General features: G+C 35.0%; 2 protein-coding genes across 5 annotated transcripts; one reads left to right on the top strand and one right to left on the bottom strand.

The window, feature by feature from the left end:
- Positions 1-484: 484 nt before the first annotated feature.
- On the bottom strand, positions 485-7,235 carry LOC140830512 (uncharacterized). 4 transcript variants are annotated; one of them, XM_073193869.1, is made up of 12 exons: positions 6,996-7,235; positions 6,815-6,913; positions 6,541-6,625; positions 5,883-5,952; positions 4,404-4,464; positions 4,260-4,313; positions 3,454-3,610; positions 3,283-3,373; positions 2,712-2,821; positions 2,030-2,136; positions 927-1,037; positions 485-836 (listed from the first exon to the last, which is right to left on the bottom strand). In XM_073193869.1, exons 1-12 carry the CDS (start codon positions 7,083-7,085, stop codon positions 717-719), a joined length of 1,155 nt encoding a protein of 384 aa, XP_073049970.1. In that variant the 5' UTR covers positions 7,086-7,235; the 3' UTR covers positions 485-716. The 4 variants fall into 4 exon arrangements, with proteins under 4 accessions (XP_073049970.1, XP_073049972.1, XP_073049974.1 ...); XM_073193871.1 differs by having other exon boundaries at positions 6,541-6,618; positions 6,996-7,217; XM_073193870.1 differs by lacking the exons at positions 485-836; positions 927-1,037 and adding an exon at positions 1,056-1,267.
- Positions 7,236-12,686: 5,451 nt separating this feature from the next.
- On the top strand, positions 12,687-15,385 carry LOC140830511 (receptor protein kinase-like protein ZAR1). The gene is made up of 2 exons (XM_073193868.1): positions 12,687-14,563; positions 14,685-15,385. The coding sequence occupies exons 1-2, from the start codon at positions 13,090-13,092 to the stop codon at positions 15,356-15,358; spliced, it is 2,148 nt and encodes a 715-aa protein (XP_073049969.1). The 5' UTR covers positions 12,687-13,089; the 3' UTR covers positions 15,359-15,385.
- Positions 15,386-16,725: the final 1,340 nt, after the last annotated feature.

The raw sequence follows: 16,725 nt of genomic DNA, 5'->3' as shown, positions 1-16,725 counted from the left end.
GTTTAGAAAATAAGTTTCGTGAGAAACATATTGTGAGAAAAATAAATCGTAAGTGAGAAATTTAAAAGATTTTAAAATATAACAAAATTGATTATATGATATTTTCGAAGGACGATAACATTTGGATTAAAATTGATTAATATGTTGAGAAAAATGAAATTTGGCTTTATGAAAATAGAATGCAGAAAAAAGATGTTAATATTGTTATTTTATGAGTACGCCGACGGCGACGGCTAGCATGATGACGTTTAATGTTCGACGTCACGACAAGATTTTGGCGTAAAGGAGCTGATGCATATCCCGACCACTAAAAGTAGTTCTACACTCAAGCCAACTAAACAGACTAGATTAGATTAAACTCGACGTTGAAATTAAAGCGAAATGGCTGTTGATATGGCTGAAAGGTGAACAAATAACAAGATGACTATTTGATGGCATTAGGAGGTAAATCTTTGTTCATATGGGATTGCATGGAAACCACTAGTCAAGTCAAGTGTGATCTTATAATAGCATTTATTTATTCATACAAATTTGTTTCACAACTTAAAATACACATGAAACAAGCTAACATTCATCCGTTGATCGATACTTTTTCTTTCTTCAAACTCTGGTACATTTCCCCATCTTCTGATTTCAAAAGTTTACTAAAAAGAATTCAACTTTTTAAAGAAATTATGCACTTTCAATTGGTTGAACGTATATGACAGACGACTGGATTATAGCATTCCTAGGTTCTTCCTTATTTCGGTCGATGATATGTCCATGCGGAATTTCTCTGCTGGTATTGATATAAACATGTCTTTGAGCTGCTCTGGAATGTCAAAATCATCTAGAACCTACGTGAATCACACGACAGCGTGTTACTTTAAACAATCCAAACATGGGGATATCAAGTGCATCCAAAATTCAAAGGTTTGGGATCTAACCTTAAAGACCCCATCCACATTTCGGCCAGCAACGAGGAAAAGGCAGCCCATGTTTTTGCATCCAGAAAGAATATCTTGCATTCTTCCATAGTCCTCACCATAGTACTTTGGCTGAACAAATAAAAAAGTAGAGTCATAAATCAGTTAGGAACTTGTTTTCAAATGGAGAAAAATTCCACTAATCAGAAATTGATTGATTTCCAGTGGATATTTATCCTCATCTAAATCATCTGAATCGAATTATGATACAAGCTGGAGATTTTCTCAGTTAAAAAATAAGCCCATCGACAAGTGGAAGATCAGGAGGGAATCAATGAGCTTCTTTGCCTTGAGTCCGTTACCTACATTTTGGCAGAATGTGAGAATAAAATATATAAGATCGCTGCCTAACCTACTCCTATATAGGTGGCAGAAATATTTGCCTCAACAACAAAAAGAAATGTGCTAACTTAAGAGGAAGGTGTAAGTTCATCTCTTGAGAAGTGAGACCAAATTGTATTTAATTAGTGAACAACTTATCACAAGTCAAATGATTTCGTAAAGGCTACAATGGTCAAGTTCATAACTATGTAAAGGTTTGGAAGTGTGATGAAATTTTTGGCATGTTGCATTCATGATTCAACATTGATGGCTTCGCAGGTAATAACTTGACTTTGAAGACTTTAGCCATCAAGGATATATTTCAAAAGGAATCTAGGTAGTCATAGGCTTGAGATTGAAAGAAAGCATGTCTAATACTTTAATTGATATAGGTCTCTTCCAATACTTGGTTTATTCTTGAATTCTTATTCTTAGAACTCAACCAATGATAGTGCAAAACATATTCGTTCCTTTATATATGCACATGTATAATAAAGCTTTCTTAAACTAGTCACACACTTGCAATCTAAGGAGACAAATATCTGAATAACATGTCTCCTTCAATTGTGTTTGTTTCATGGACCATTTGCAGAAAGCTAGGTGAGCCAACACTAGTCCAACCAGGCCAATGCCAAAGCATCAGAGAACTCACATCAAGAATTGAAGAAAAGGAAATTCAAACATAACTACACCACATTTAGTTGCACATGAGAATAAGATTTTTCAACGTTTGACTCCCTTACATTTATAAGCCTTGCCGCAGTGTCTGCACCAATAACAAAAGCGCTGCCAGGAAAAAGTTCAGCTTTCTTGTAGAAGTATGGCTGATTAGAAATTATGACGGTCTTCCCTGCACTTGAAATAGTGAAATCGTTAACTATTCATCAGCAAACTGAATGAGATCAAAGAATCAAATTCAGAAGTCCACGTGCATAAGCCAGATCAAGAATTACGAAAAGGAACAAATGTTCCTCCAAAAGCAAAAGGTTCACTCCAATACCACCAGGAGGAATGAGAGAAAAACTGATAATACAGTGTAAAGTTGGAAAATATTAGAGTTTAGCTGATATGGGTCTGTAAAACTAAGTTAACAAGATAAAAAAACCAATGTGAACTTTTGTCATATCGAATACCAGAGACAAATAAGTTTCGTCGTACTGGTAGGCCTTACATTACTCTTTCAAAATTTAAAAACAAAGATAATCTAAATACAAATTTTCTTTCACGTCTATCGAAAAATCCAATCAACAAATGACGAGTTTCTTTAGTTTTGAAGGACAAAAAAATCAACGAAATTAATTGTAATATTAGAATTGTATGCACTGATAAGGAAAATACACAGCAGGCAGATACTGAGCCTGGAAAAGTTGCAATACGAGATTTTGTGATCTATGCAAGTTCTAAAGATTATCAATTTAGTCTCACCAGCCTTTTCAAATTGCTTAACACGTTCTTTGATTTGAGATACTGTAAGTGGGGGTTTGTCTGCATTCACAGCAGATAACTCAAAGCATGGATATCCATCACCTAGAACACTGCATAAGAATATTTGTATCAATTCTCTGTAAACAAAGTATTTAATGCGGTCACAGCCTTACACTTGGATTTCAACATTCACGTCCATGCTCTAAATAAACTCACAAGAAGCTTCTCTCAGAATTCCACTAGAGGATGCTATCTACAGGTATAATTTCTCTACAAGGTAATAGAGGACAATACAAAAACTAGCTCAAGAAGGTTTTAAAGAGAAAGCCGTAAACCATAAATATGGAAGTAAATAACAATCTTTCAGTGTAGACCTTAAATATGGAATTACATCATAATCTTACCATCTACAGTGCAGGAAAAATGAGCTTTTAGCTACCTATTGCATATTAGAGATAAAAATTGAGTCCACATATTGATGACATATTTTATTCATTCGGGCGATTTGAATAATTGTTCAATTTTGAGTCAAATTGTCATAACCGGCAGTTCCAGGAATAGTTGAAGGTACCTCATAGCTACTTCTAAAAGCTTTATGTGTCCATCATGCAATGGATTAAACGAACCAGAAAGAATTATCTTCCTTTTTGACTTTGAAATATCTGCACAACAGTCCTCACAATAAACAATAAAGAGACTATAAATTGTGTGACTGAGTATCTGTATATAGCTCAAACCATACCATTTAAAAAGGGATAAACCTTAAAGCATATTTGACCATTGATAAGTTGCTCTAATTCTTGGTCTTCATCAAATTGTATTTCAGATTCATTGAGAACTTCTGAATCTGTTAACTCTGAAGTAAAGTTTGCGGGAACTTTGCAAGCATATGCTATTGCCTGAAAACAAATAATGGTAAAGTTTTGAACATCTGAAGCATTGAAAAGGAGTATTTTACGAAATACAATCAATCGCCCAAAATTTCGATGAACAGAACAAGAATCTAATGTGATAGAGGGGAGCAAAGCATAAACGGCGTAGAGTCAATTAATAAAGGAAAAGCAAAGAAATAAGGAACATGAAAGACAGAAAAAGCTGCAAGAAGAAATGTAGTTTGAACTTTCATCTTTTAACCCTTTATGGGCACAGAAGCCTGAACGAGAACGCACTTTAAACCCTATAGTTTACACGTGGAATGTTATTTATAGAACATCACAGGGCAATACACAATGCACCGGGCTGTCCAACTTCTTGATCTCACGTGCACCTCCCTATGCAAAGGTTGTGCACCAGCCTAGAACTTACTTTTAAAAAACACAATTTTGATGTGCCGCATTGGACTTAAATACCTATACGCAAAAACTCCAGGAATTTTACGAGAGTTGACAAAATAATATATTCAAAACACTAAGATGATAACTGTCCAAGCAGCAGGATCGAGCAGGATCCTGACTATATGCACTTTAATGATTAAATACCTTAAATACCTCATGTGGACTATACATCAAACACAAAGGGAAAAACTGAAGGCAAATAGATGTGTAGCACCTTCAGTAAGAACTGGCTGGAAACCCAGTCTTCTTGTTCACGATTTCTCAAGCCCTGAAAAAATGCATATATAGAATAAGTTAGACACTTCATTTCCCGGTTACAAGGGTGCACCAATAATTCCTGGGCAAGTCATGTGAATACCTTTGACAAAGTAACAGTAGATATCAAAAGCTGATTAGATGTCCTTGTTGATACATGAAACCTTATGAATAAAGTCACAAGGATAAAGAATTTAAGATCAAGGAACTCAAATATGTAAATGTAAAATAATGCAGCCACAAGACAAACAAAAGATGCACTTATTTTCCCTAAAACTTTAGCAAATGAATAGCAACTGATAAACAAATAAAAGGAATTTATGGAAGGATTGTCAAAGCACAAGAAATCAATTAATTTCACTGCACCAGGTGACACGTTTTTATTTTTATCAGTTTTACAAACTTTTACGGATAATTTTTATATTGCAGTACATGAGGGGGAGTGGGTGATTCACCAACAGAAGATATGTAGCAGTATATCACAGTTTATAAAGGCGCAAAGCACACTAGGGTATCGTAGAGATTAAGCTCAAACTCTAATTCTATTTCAATAATATCGATTTCAGGAAATCTGTTCATTCCATAAGACCATAGGCCTTGAGGTTCAACTAGATTTGCATGATTTCATTGTTGAAAATCTGTTTCGTTCAGACTGTTTGGTTTCATTTTAATAGTACAATCATATAAGTGACAACATGAGATCAATGCTACGATAATTAGTCCATACTTATTACATAAAACAACATCAGGCAGTATGATAATTTATCGACGGAATTCAAGTTCAGTTGCATGTAATAGTTTTGACATCAAAAGATTCAACAAACAACACCCAGAAATTATTCCTTTCAGCTTTCATTAATCGATCATCTGAATTATCAGTATTCAGCATTATAAACCACTTTTAATTTTCCTTCTTGAGTGTTATCTGACTAAGCCAATTCCAAGTGCCCACAATTATAGAACACTACAATTCTCCAAACCGTAGCAAGCACTGGTCACATCCCACAATAAATTCTGACACTTGAGGTTGTCTTGGTCTCTTTCAAAGATAAAATAAAATCCACAGTTTTAAACATGTTCTATGATAATTTTCCACGTTGTAGACTAGACATAAAACCAAAAGAAAACGTAACGTTGTCATGAGCAACCGGATATTGAGCAGAAAAAGTAAAGTAAGATGAAAAGAGTCGAAGAACGGACAGTGAAGTAATTACAAGCGACAAAGCCCTTTTAGCCACATAAAAATAACTTTTTCCAGCCACAAACCATTTTTGCCTCTTGAGAGATTAAAGACAAACTAAAAATGCACATATAAAATGCTGCAAAGAAAAATGTTAGTGGTTGGAGATGGTATCATGCATCTACTGGCTGAAAAAGATAAAGCTCACGTAACTAGAGCCCATAATCTTTAGATTGTAGATTAGTAACGACACTAATGAAAATTTTACCCCAATGACTCCTTGTATTAGAAAATGGAAGATATTTCAGTTTACATTCATTTAAGAACATACACAATTCAAAAGAATCCCGTAGAATTATGGCAAGCATAACAACTTGCAAAGGTCAACAGATCAATCAATACCTGTGATCCCCACGCTTGGGATGTGTGCTGGCCAGAGAACCAGTAAAACCCACACCAAGAACTGGTGAGCCTGAATGTGACAACAAAGCAATATCGGGGATGAGTCTTTAACCAAGAATTCACTGATCAAGGAACAAGTATCATTACCACCAACAACATTCTTCCATTCCAAAAGCAGACACAAAAGGCAAATTGAAACATTTTTAAATACAACAGAATTTGGAAAGGAAGGAAAGCAAAAATTGTATAACATCCAAAACAACTGCAGAGCATACGCTTCATATATAGGATGCCAATAACACCAGAATGAAAACTCAACCTATGCATTATGAAGTATTTTGATATTTAACAAAAAGTATTTGTTATGTACAGTAAGCAACTCGATGATTACCATCTTTAGCTTTTTTATCCATTCATTGTCACAAATCATGCTTGATGATTTCATGGTCAACCAAATATCAGATCGACAGAACTGCTGGTTTCCCAAACCACCGAGGGTGTGGACCACTCCGTAATTTGGAAATTGTAGATATAGATTATGTGTTTTCAAAACAGATGAAGTTAAAGAAAATAAGGCATGACCCCCTCAAAATGAGAGTAGGATTAACTAAGAAGCTCAAAAGATAAAAAAAAAAAAAAAAAACAAACAAACATAAACCTGGCTGAGAAAGCCTTAGAGCTCGATTGTAGGCCATTAATGCCATGTCCTCCGCAGTTTTCCGACTAGCAAATTGAGCTGGAACCTTAAAATTGAACCAAAAAGGGAAAACACGAGCCCGTTAGAAGATACGGAAAAGGATAGACTACGTAATCCTACCCCAAAAAATTATAAACAAGATACGGAAAAGGATAGACTACGTAATCCTACCTCAAAATATTATATACATTCGTTACAAGAAAGCAAATGTAGAGTGAAAAATAAAAAACCAAACCTTGCCTAACAACTGGATCATGGACATCCTAGAATAAGGCACCACAGCTTCCAATACAGTATTTGTGGCTCCAGGCACTGATACTAACCACCCAAGTGCCTGCCCATGAATGTTATTAGGAGATTTGATCAAACAGTTACACGCCCCTGCAAACTGTTGCGTATACAAGCAACCAACGAACCTGGGAGGCACCGCCAGAGAGATAGAGAACGGCCTGAGTTGGGCTGGAGTGTATTGCTTCCACCACCCCTCGTATGCAAAAGTCCGTCATCTTCCCGCCAATAGATTTGCGGACGGGCTGTCTCCGCCGTCTGCCGTGGAGTAACTGGTCGCTGAATACGATGTCGTTGTCGGGTTCGATTCGAACTTCCGGGTTGAAATAAGGCCCTCTTTAGGCCCATTCTATTCCATCGTGAGTTGGCCCAAAATCAAGATTCAACCACCCCATTTGTATAATATTTTTTATAATTTATATTTAAATGAAGATCAAAATATAATTATAAAAAATAGTGAGGGATTATATTGTAATTTTGGTCTATAAATTAAAAAATAAATTGAAAAATAAAAGAATAAAAAAATGACCTCAGTGAAAATTGAACATATAACATAAACTTCAAAAAACAATAACTCAATATGCTGAACTACATATAACTTGCATTAAAATTTGACATTTTATTAATATATAGAATTATTAAAACAGATCATGACACCAAAGTTAGTTATTCTAAGTGTCTCAAACTTAATAAAATAGTATAGATATTTAGTTTAATATGATACCAGTATTATCTTATGTATTGTACACGTGTGAAATCAATCGTGTTAAAATGTCGAATATTTTAAACACGAGAATTTAATATATGTATTTTTTTATTTTTTTTAGAATTTAATATATGTATCGTCATTAACGATATTAGTATTTCAGGATAAGAAAAATTAAATGATGTGTGATATATTATAGATTTAGAATTTTATATCAATATTAAAATGGGAAGATGAATATATAAAAAGTACTCAAAGTCGAGCACACAAAATATTATATACGAAAAGAGTGTTTGCAAAATATTATGTTTTTAGAAAAATTATTAAATTTATAGATTGTGAAAATTTGAGCAAAATCAAAATAGTGTTTAAAAAAAAGTGAAATGTAGACATTTTTTAAAATTAGAATGTTTGGTAATATTAGTTTTTAATAATATACCAAAAATATCCTTGTTGTAATTTTGTAAAAGATAGGGTTTGATGGTATATTGTGAAATGAAAGCAAAGTAGTGGTGCAAACAAATCGAGCCAATTCGTGAGATTTTCGATCCGACTTGAAAATGTGATGATACACTCACCTCACATTGATTGAAAATTAAAAAACACTTTATAAAGGGTTATAATATACTCATATAGCTATTTGGGTTAATTGTGTTCGTAAAATGAAGACAAATATGAAATAGTTTTTACAGTTGCTTATTGTACAGTCGCGCGGGCCGAGCATGGGGGCAGACAGAATGATATCAGAGAAGGTCACAGCAGGAATACCGGAGACTGTAAAACATTTCAAATAATTTTTTCTAGCAATAATTCGAATACTTCAAGTACATGTTCGAATCTTTCGTGTCAAAATCGAACTCAAGTTTTATTTCGAATCATAAATTTTTTTGTTTCAAATCGAACTCAAGCTCGAATAGAAACAATTAGAGCATTAAATTTTTTCGCCATATTCTCATCAATTCATTTCCTTTACACCCATAATATAAAAGATGATTAGACAAAAAAATTTGTGGGTAAAAGTGTAGAAAAATTTCTATTTATTTCGTAAAATATTATACACACTTTTGAAGAATCACAATCAGCATAAGATAAAATTTTGTATTTGAGTTGAACAGAATTTGGGGACTGATTTTTTTTAAGTGAAAAGTGAAGATTAACTTTTTTTAAAAGAGTTTTCAACTATTTTTATACAGATCAGAAGTGGTAATTTTGGACGATTTTTTATTTATGTTTATTTTTTTAGTATTACAAAGTAGAAGGAATAAGATTTTAAAGAGAGAAAAATATATCAAGATAATATATATCTATAACCAAACATGATAACTTTAGGTAACTCTTGTTTAATAAAGAGAATAGGGTAGATGTATAGCAGAATATTAAAATAAAACAGTAAATAAAGTAAGCAAAAACTTGTATGAGACGATCTCGCGGGTCGTATTTGTGAGACGGATATCTTATTTGGGTCATCCATGAAAAATTATTACTTTTTATGCTAAGAGTATAACTTTTTATTGTGAATATCGGGAGGGTTGACTCGTCTCATAGATTAAAATCCGTGAGACAGTCTCACATGAGATCTACTCATAAAAATATATACATACAGCTACGCATATATTCATTAATTAATCACCACAAAGCAATTAAAGTGTTGATATTATCCATTTATCCTATCTTTTTCACATTATATCGTTGGTAAAGACATACATGTGCTGCGATCATTACAATAAATTTGATTTTGACATTATAATTTCATTTCGTGTAACGGTCCACTTCTTTTAAGACAATGCAGAGTGTCCAAATGCACTTGCTTTTCATTTGCAAACATATCTCTAATAATTTTACTTAATCTAAGTTGTCATGCTTCAGCTTTTGGGGTTCCATACAAGCATTAAGATGTTGTGCTCCACAACATTTTGTAAAATAAAATGTACGTAATTTCGATTTCCTTTATTGTAATGCCCGAGACTTAATTATTGTAATCAGATATAGATTAATTGACAGAATTGAGATTTCAGGAGCTAAAGCGAAGAATCCGGGCGTCGGTGCATTGTAAGCAAAGATGTTGGACAGAACATCTGGCGCCCGAGCGGTAGAAGATGACCGCCCGAGCGCCAATGCACCACAAGATTATGTTTTGGACAGAACGTCTGGCGCCCGAGCAGGTAGAAAATGACCGCCCGAGCGCCAGTGTTCAATAAGAACACCACCCGGACAGAACAGGTGCCCGAGCGCTAGAATAATACCGCTCGAGCGCCAGTGGATAGTAAGGTAAGTCACCGAACAGAGTGTTCGGCGCCCGGGCGGTAAAGATCGACCGCCCGAGCGTCGCCTGAAATGAGTAAAAAATCAGCCACGTATCTTTGCCATGCAAGTGGGTGTATATATATAGATAAACCAGCCTTATTCCTTCGGAATCGTTAAGAAAGAATCGAGAAAGGTTTCTGGAAAAGTGTAGGAAATCCTTACGCCTTTATATTTCGATCCGCCCGTTAGATTTTCAATCCGACTTCAGTACTGTGTTTATATCGACGCATGTTACAATTGGATGTAAGTTTTACTACGTTTTGATATGATTTGAAATTATGATACTGTCAGAATCGAATATGAATCATATATGGTGTTTCTGATATAGTAGACATCGTGTAATTGAAATCAGATTGAAGAAGATTGCTTATGCAATTGTTATGATTTACGGAAGGAATTGATTGAGATTTGATATCAGATTTGTGTCGCTATTGATTATGAATTGAGATTTCACTGTTATTATGTGTTCTAGATATACTGATCAGTAGATGATTGAAGTCAGATCGAAGAACAGACTGTTTATATAATTGTTATGATTTTTAGAACTGATATGATTGAGATAGTACAGATTTGAGATTATGATCTGTTATTGTAACAGTATGATTCGTACTAATATCGTTTATGAGTTGTGGTATTATATCTGGGATGTTGAGATTAACGGAGTTATCAAGACTGTATTGTTATACCGTTGAAACATCAGCAGATTGACATTTGATCAAATTTGTTATTGATTGAGATTGTATTTTTATTTGGGTATTGATCAGAACAGGTCTTGAATTAAGTATACATTGATATTGTGTATATTTGATATTGTCATTGCCAGATTGGGTATGGACCGATTGGAATGCGAGATTTCGTCTTTGTCAGACCAAGAAGATAAAAGTATAAATAAATGTTGATTCGGGATTGCACAACTCGAATCAGGTTTGACTTGAGTTTCTCAAAATCACATACTTTACTTTATTGCATTGATATTTGCAGATTATCAGATTGATATGTTTAGTCTATTGAATTATAGCAGAGCCAGAATTCGAGTCTAGGGCAGATCAGCCTAGCTAAGGCAGAACCGCCAGGTCTTTGACAGAACAGCTAATACCCTAGACTTGCGGTGTATCGATGAGCTTAGATGTAGTTCGACGTCTGTTGTAGATATTCGATACAACATACCAAAGTCTAAATTAGATCGGGATCCCTAGATTAGAAATGAGTCCTAGATTGAGGTACAGATTTGTATTGATTCATGTGGTCAGATTAGATACATGCATTGATGTTTACTATGCTTTTATATATGTTTTATATGATTGCATTGATACATTGTTTATACTGGGATTTTATTCTCACCGGAGTTATCCGGCTGTTGTCGTGTTTGTATGTGTGCATGGCAACAGGTGGGACAGGTTCAGGGTCATAGAGTTGAAGAAAGATCGAGATTAGAGTGGTGATTCCGGACTTGGACTAGAGATAGGGTTTAAACACTTGTTATATAGTTGTTAAACCTTAGTTGAAACTGATTGTATATAGTGCAAGATTTGTACTCTTAATACTGACGTGTATGTTAAGATGTATACCATTCTGTTCCGCTTTTGATAATGTATTTTTTTAAAAAAAAATTAGACCCTGTTTATTCTAATTGATTAAATTAGTCCCAACGATGATTAAGAAGATGATTAGCATCAGGATCCCCACATTTATTTTGTATTTATTTAAGATAGAAAATTTACTGATATATATAACTACAATAATTGAGAAGAACATATTGTTATATATATATATTATTTATTTATTGTTAGATATCTCATATCGATTGGATTAAGTTATTAAGAGTTGTATACATGAATTTGTACAATTCTCCTTAGAATATTGTTAGGATTGATATTTGGACTTGATCCCACCCCAAAAGCTAGTTTAAGGAGGAAAGATTGTGCAAGTCCATATATGGAACTCTAATTGATTTGAGACAATTAACTCATTTCTTTCACACTCAGAAATGAACATTTGGAGCGTGAAATTTACAAATGACCCTACTATGAGCAGAACGGGAGGTCCAACTATGAGCAGTCTAACACATAACGATGGAACATGAGCTAACAAATATCGAATTGGATTAGTTGGATATGGCTCTAGAGCATAGAATTTCTAGTACACATATAAGAATAAATGTGATTTTCTGTGATAATATATACACCAAACTACTGCATATGCCTCTTATGTTGCAATTAAAATTGAAAGTACAACTGAACACAGGATAACATAACAAGCATTTAGTTCTTACTGTCAAATGTTTTGTTACCTTTTGCATGCAATCATGAACTTCCCCTATCAAGAAGTAGTCACATAATTATATGAAATAATTGGAGAATAAGGCTACGTATGCTCCCCAATGCCAAACAATTTTTTATAAACGAAATTAAATATAAATAAGGTGACCCCATAAAATACATTTTATGATTTTTAAATATGCAATAAATATAAAATATAACGATTCTCCAAAAATATAAAGATACAATTAGAGAAGAACATGATTATATAATATTTACTTTCTACATATGTCAAGGCAAAGAGTATTTACACCTATTTTTTAAAAAAAACATAATTTTTAATACAATCAGGGGCGGAGCCACATGCTCCTTTACCCGGGCTTTAGCCCCCAAACCAATTTTTTTTAAAAAAATGTATATGTAAATTTTGTATAATTCTGAAATAATATGATATTAGTTTGGGTAGATTTATATTTTTTTGGAAATTTGATCGACATCGTCCGTGATATTGAATATTACAAGGGATCCCAACGCCACTCCGGTCCAAGAATGCTACTGACGCAACAAGCCTACTACTACTATTCTACAGTAAAATACTGTTTCCTTTTCGTTTCTCCAAAATAATCTATTGTCTCCAAGCTTTATTTGCCTTGCTTTGCGGAGCTGAAAACAACTTTACCTTTTCCCCCATAACGACCATTTTTCCCCCTCTTCTCCATGCTCGCATCCCCACTGTCGAAGCTTTCTTTTATACACTCATACAGAATCTCTCTCTATCTCCTCGTGTGTGTGTTCAATGTAAAGAAGGCACCGCTTCCATCTAAAAAACTTTTTTTCCCTTTCTTTTTCTATTTGGTTTTCAGCTGAAGAAAGGTAAGTTCTAAAGATTCTTTTTTTTTTTTGTCTTTTTGGTGGCCGCGTTTCCAACGGTCACATAGTGAGATTTTCTTGGAAATGTTAGCTTTAGTAACTTTCTTGATCTTAATGCTTGGCAACTGTGGTAATGTTTTTGTTTTGGGTTCTTTAAATGACGAAGGCATAGCTCTGTTGTCATTTAAGCGGTCCATTAAAGAAGATCCCGAGGGTTCACTCAATAATTGGAATAATTCTGATGAAAACCCTTGTTCTTGGAATGGTATCACGTGTAGAGATCAGAGGGTTGTCTCTGTTAGCATTCCGAATAGGAAACTCTCTGGATTTCTTTCTGCGTCACTTGGATCTTTATCCGAGCTTAGGCATGTTAACTTAAGGAGTAATAGGTTTTTTGGGGGCTTAAGTTCTGAGCTTCTCAAAGTCCAGGGACTGCAAAGTTTGGTACTTTATGGTAATTCCTTCTCTGGGAATTTACCATTTGAGATTGGGAATCTTCAATATCTTCAGACTCTAGATTTATCACAAAATTTCTTTAATGGGTCCCTTCCCACTTCATTAATTCAGTGTAAAAGATTGAGAAATCTTGACGTTAGTCAGAATAATTTTAGCGGTTCTTTGCCGAATGGATTCGGGAATAACTTGGTTTTGTTGGAAAAGCTTGATCTTTCGTTCAATGAATTCAATGAGTCAATTCCTGGTGACTTGGGCTATCTGTCTAATTTACAAGGAACTCTGGATTTGTCTCATAATATGTTAAATGGTTCAATCCCATCCAGTCTTGGCAATCTTCCTGAGAAAGTTTATATTGATCTCACATATAACAAATTAAGTGGCCCGATTCCACAAAATGGTGCTCTAATCAACAGAGGACCAACTGCCTTCATTGGAAATCCTGGTCTTTGTGGTCCTCCATTGAAAAATCTCTGTTCGTCAGATAGTGAGGCGGGATCGTCTTCCTCGATTCCTTATTTACCTAGTAATTATCCTACTCAAGGTGGAGAAAATGTTGGAAAGGGACGGGGGCTGAGTAAAGCCTCTATGATCGCTATAATTGTGGGTGATGTGATTGGAATTTGTGCCATTGGTTTGCTTTTCTCATATTGTTATTCGAGGCTAAAGCCTCGTGGTGAAAGAAACAATGAAAATGCATATGGTTTTGAGAAGGGACGTAAGGCGAGGAAGGAATGTTTATGCTTCAAGAAAGATGAATCAGAGACTTTATCAGAAAATATAGAGCAGTATGATCTAGTGCCATTAGATGCACAAGTGGCATTTGATCTTGATGAGCTTCTGAAGGCATCTGCTTTTGTCCTCGGCAAAAGCGGTATTGGAATCCTATACAAGGTTGTGCTGGAGGATGGACTTGCCCTGGCTGTGAGAAGATTGGGTGAAGGAGGTTCGCAAAGATTCAAAGAATTTCAGACTGAAGTTGAAGCAATTGGAAAGTTGAGACATCCAAATGTCATAAATCTTCGAGCTTATTATTGGTCAGTGGACGAAAAGCTGCTGGTATACGATTTCATACCGAATGGGAACCTTGCTACTGCTATACATGGTTAGTTTTAGGATTGGTAGCTATATATATATATATATTGTTTATATAGTCACAAAATTGGGAAATCTTTCTTATATCATTTGGAAATAACCTGAAATATTTTGTGTACAATTTTCCTCAGGAAAGCCTGGGCTGGTGACATTTACGCCTATCTCATGGTCTACACGATTGAAAATAATGAAAGGAGTTGCAAAAGGCATGGTTTATCTACATGAATATAGTCCCAGGAAATACGTTCACGGCGATTTGAAGCCATCAAATATATTGCTCGGACCCAATATGGAACCCAAAATCTCCGATTTTGGCCTTGGACGACTTGCCAACATAGCTGGTGCATCCCCAACAATGCAATCGAGCCGAATGGCCTCTGAGAAACCACAGCAAAGGCAACAAACCAGTAGCGCAGCTTCCGATGCTACAACCTTTGTCTCGGCTTCTTCTTTCGGCTTGTACTATCAAGCTCCCGAGGCTGTGAAAATGATAAAACCGTCTCAAAAATGGGATATCTACTCGTATGGGGTGATTTTACTTGAGATGATCACCGGGAGAGGGCCACTGGTCCAAGTTGGAGACACTGAAATGGATCTCGTTCATTGGATGCAACAATCTATTGAAGAGAAGAAACCATTATCCGATGTCTTGGATCCACACTTGGCTCATGATGTTGATAAAGAGGAAGAGATGATTTCCGTTTTGAAAATCGCAATGGCATGCACGCAGGGCAGCCCCGAAAAGAGACCTTCAACGAGGCACGTTTCGGATGCAATGGAAAGAATTCCCATTTCCTCAGATTAAAAAAAAAAAAGAAAAAAGAAAAAGAAACACTCCACTCCAAGAATTTGAGTTTCATATTGGATCGACATTGACGTTGAAGTGTTCTTTCTCAAACGAGAAAGGAGACTACGTGCAAGAGGGGAACTCTGGACCAATGTTGACTTGAACTGAATGAACATATGAATTCCCTTCTCTTCATGCCAAAAAAGCCTAGTGAAAGGTGGGGTTTTTCTTTAAAAGCGTGTTTGATAGGGATCGACTTCTTTGTTGATGTGTGTACATGCAGAAGCTTTGTCATCTTCTTGTTACCATTGGACTCCTTTTTGTTTTTTGGTGCTTTCGTTTGACAGTTTCCCATTTGTGTTTTCTGCTATTTGTTCCCAGCTTGTTTATCTCTAAATCTTAGTTGATATATTTGCGTGTAATTTAAAGCATTTTAGTTACAATAATCTTATTTTTTTAAATTGGATTTTGGAATATTTTTCATCAAATATCTGGAACCATTCATTCAAAAAAAAAAAAAGGACAATTGAAGGGAAGAGGACAGTTCAATATTTGTAATGATAATTCTGAAGATGAAGGAAACATGTATTTCAAGGGTAGACTAATTTGCAAGTTTTCAACATCGAGATTGTTCCTTCTTCAATGCCAGATATTCTTGGATAAGAACACAATAAATTCCTAGCATTAAATTGTCATTAACGGGATAAAAGCCAGATATCACAAGCGGGGGGTGGGGTGGGGTGGGGATGTATGTCTCGAGTTCGGCTCCACCAACATGCCACTTTAGCCAAAGACTAGTCGCAATTGGAGAAATGTGTGGAAGAATACAGGAAGGTAGTTTGAGATTTATGGTAGTAGGCCAGCACCCGCACCCGCACCCGCACCCTGCAAGACTTTGGACTCGGGGGCCAAATTTTTGTACCAAATGATTCTTGATATTTGGTTGACTACAAATTAGTAACAGAACTTGTCTGATTTAGTTTGTCAATAATTTCGTATGGAACCCATTTAAACACACTATTTTTCAACATTTGTGTCTTTGATTTGGAGTCATTGATCCCGTCAATCAGGCAAGTTGAGGTGGAGAGATTAGAGGAAGTTTCAAGGGAACAAAAATTGACCGTGGACTTCAAATTTCGGCTATAACTTCAAATTCTGCTTATATAGAATGATATTAAAATTTTGTAATTTGTTTAAATAGCCAAATATGAGATTATTCTATTTCAAATGTAAATTGGTTTATGTTTGAAGAAATGTTCGTTACAATTAGGTCGTGACTCGAAAGATTAGAAATTAGATGTTAATGTTATACATCAAAAGAGGTATCCAAATTCATTTTCCTGTAGAATGGGATAATTAGGTTCAACATAGAACCAACAATCAAC

The sequence above is a fragment of the Primulina eburnea genome, chromosome 4, assembly GCF_022965805.1.
Source record: "Primulina eburnea isolate SZY01 chromosome 4, ASM2296580v1, whole genome shotgun sequence".
Taxonomy (NCBI): Eukaryota; Viridiplantae; Streptophyta; class Magnoliopsida; order Lamiales; family Gesneriaceae; genus Primulina; species Primulina eburnea.
This window is presented reverse-complemented; position numbering and strand designations above follow the sequence as displayed.

Coding starts and splice junctions, on each gene's coding strand:
- LOC140830512 (XM_073193869.1), bottom strand. CDS start 7,085: ATGACGGACTTTTGCATACGAGGGGTGGTGGAAGCAATACACTCCAGC. Junction 5,953..6,540: donor TCTAAGGCTTTCTCAGCCAG/GTTTATGTTTGT, acceptor TGTCACATTCAG/GCTCACCAGTTCTTGGTGTG. Junction 4,314..4,403: donor CTACTGTTACTTTGTCAAAG/GTATTCACATGA, acceptor GCATTTTTTCAG/GGCTTGAGAAATCGTGAACA.
- LOC140830511 (XM_073193868.1), top strand. CDS start 13,090: ATGTTAGCTTTAGTAACTTTCTTGATCTTAATGCTTGGCAACTGTGGT. Junction 14,564..14,684: donor CCTTGCTACTGCTATACATG/GTTAGTTTTAGG, acceptor AATTTTCCTCAG/GAAAGCCTGGGCTGGTGACA.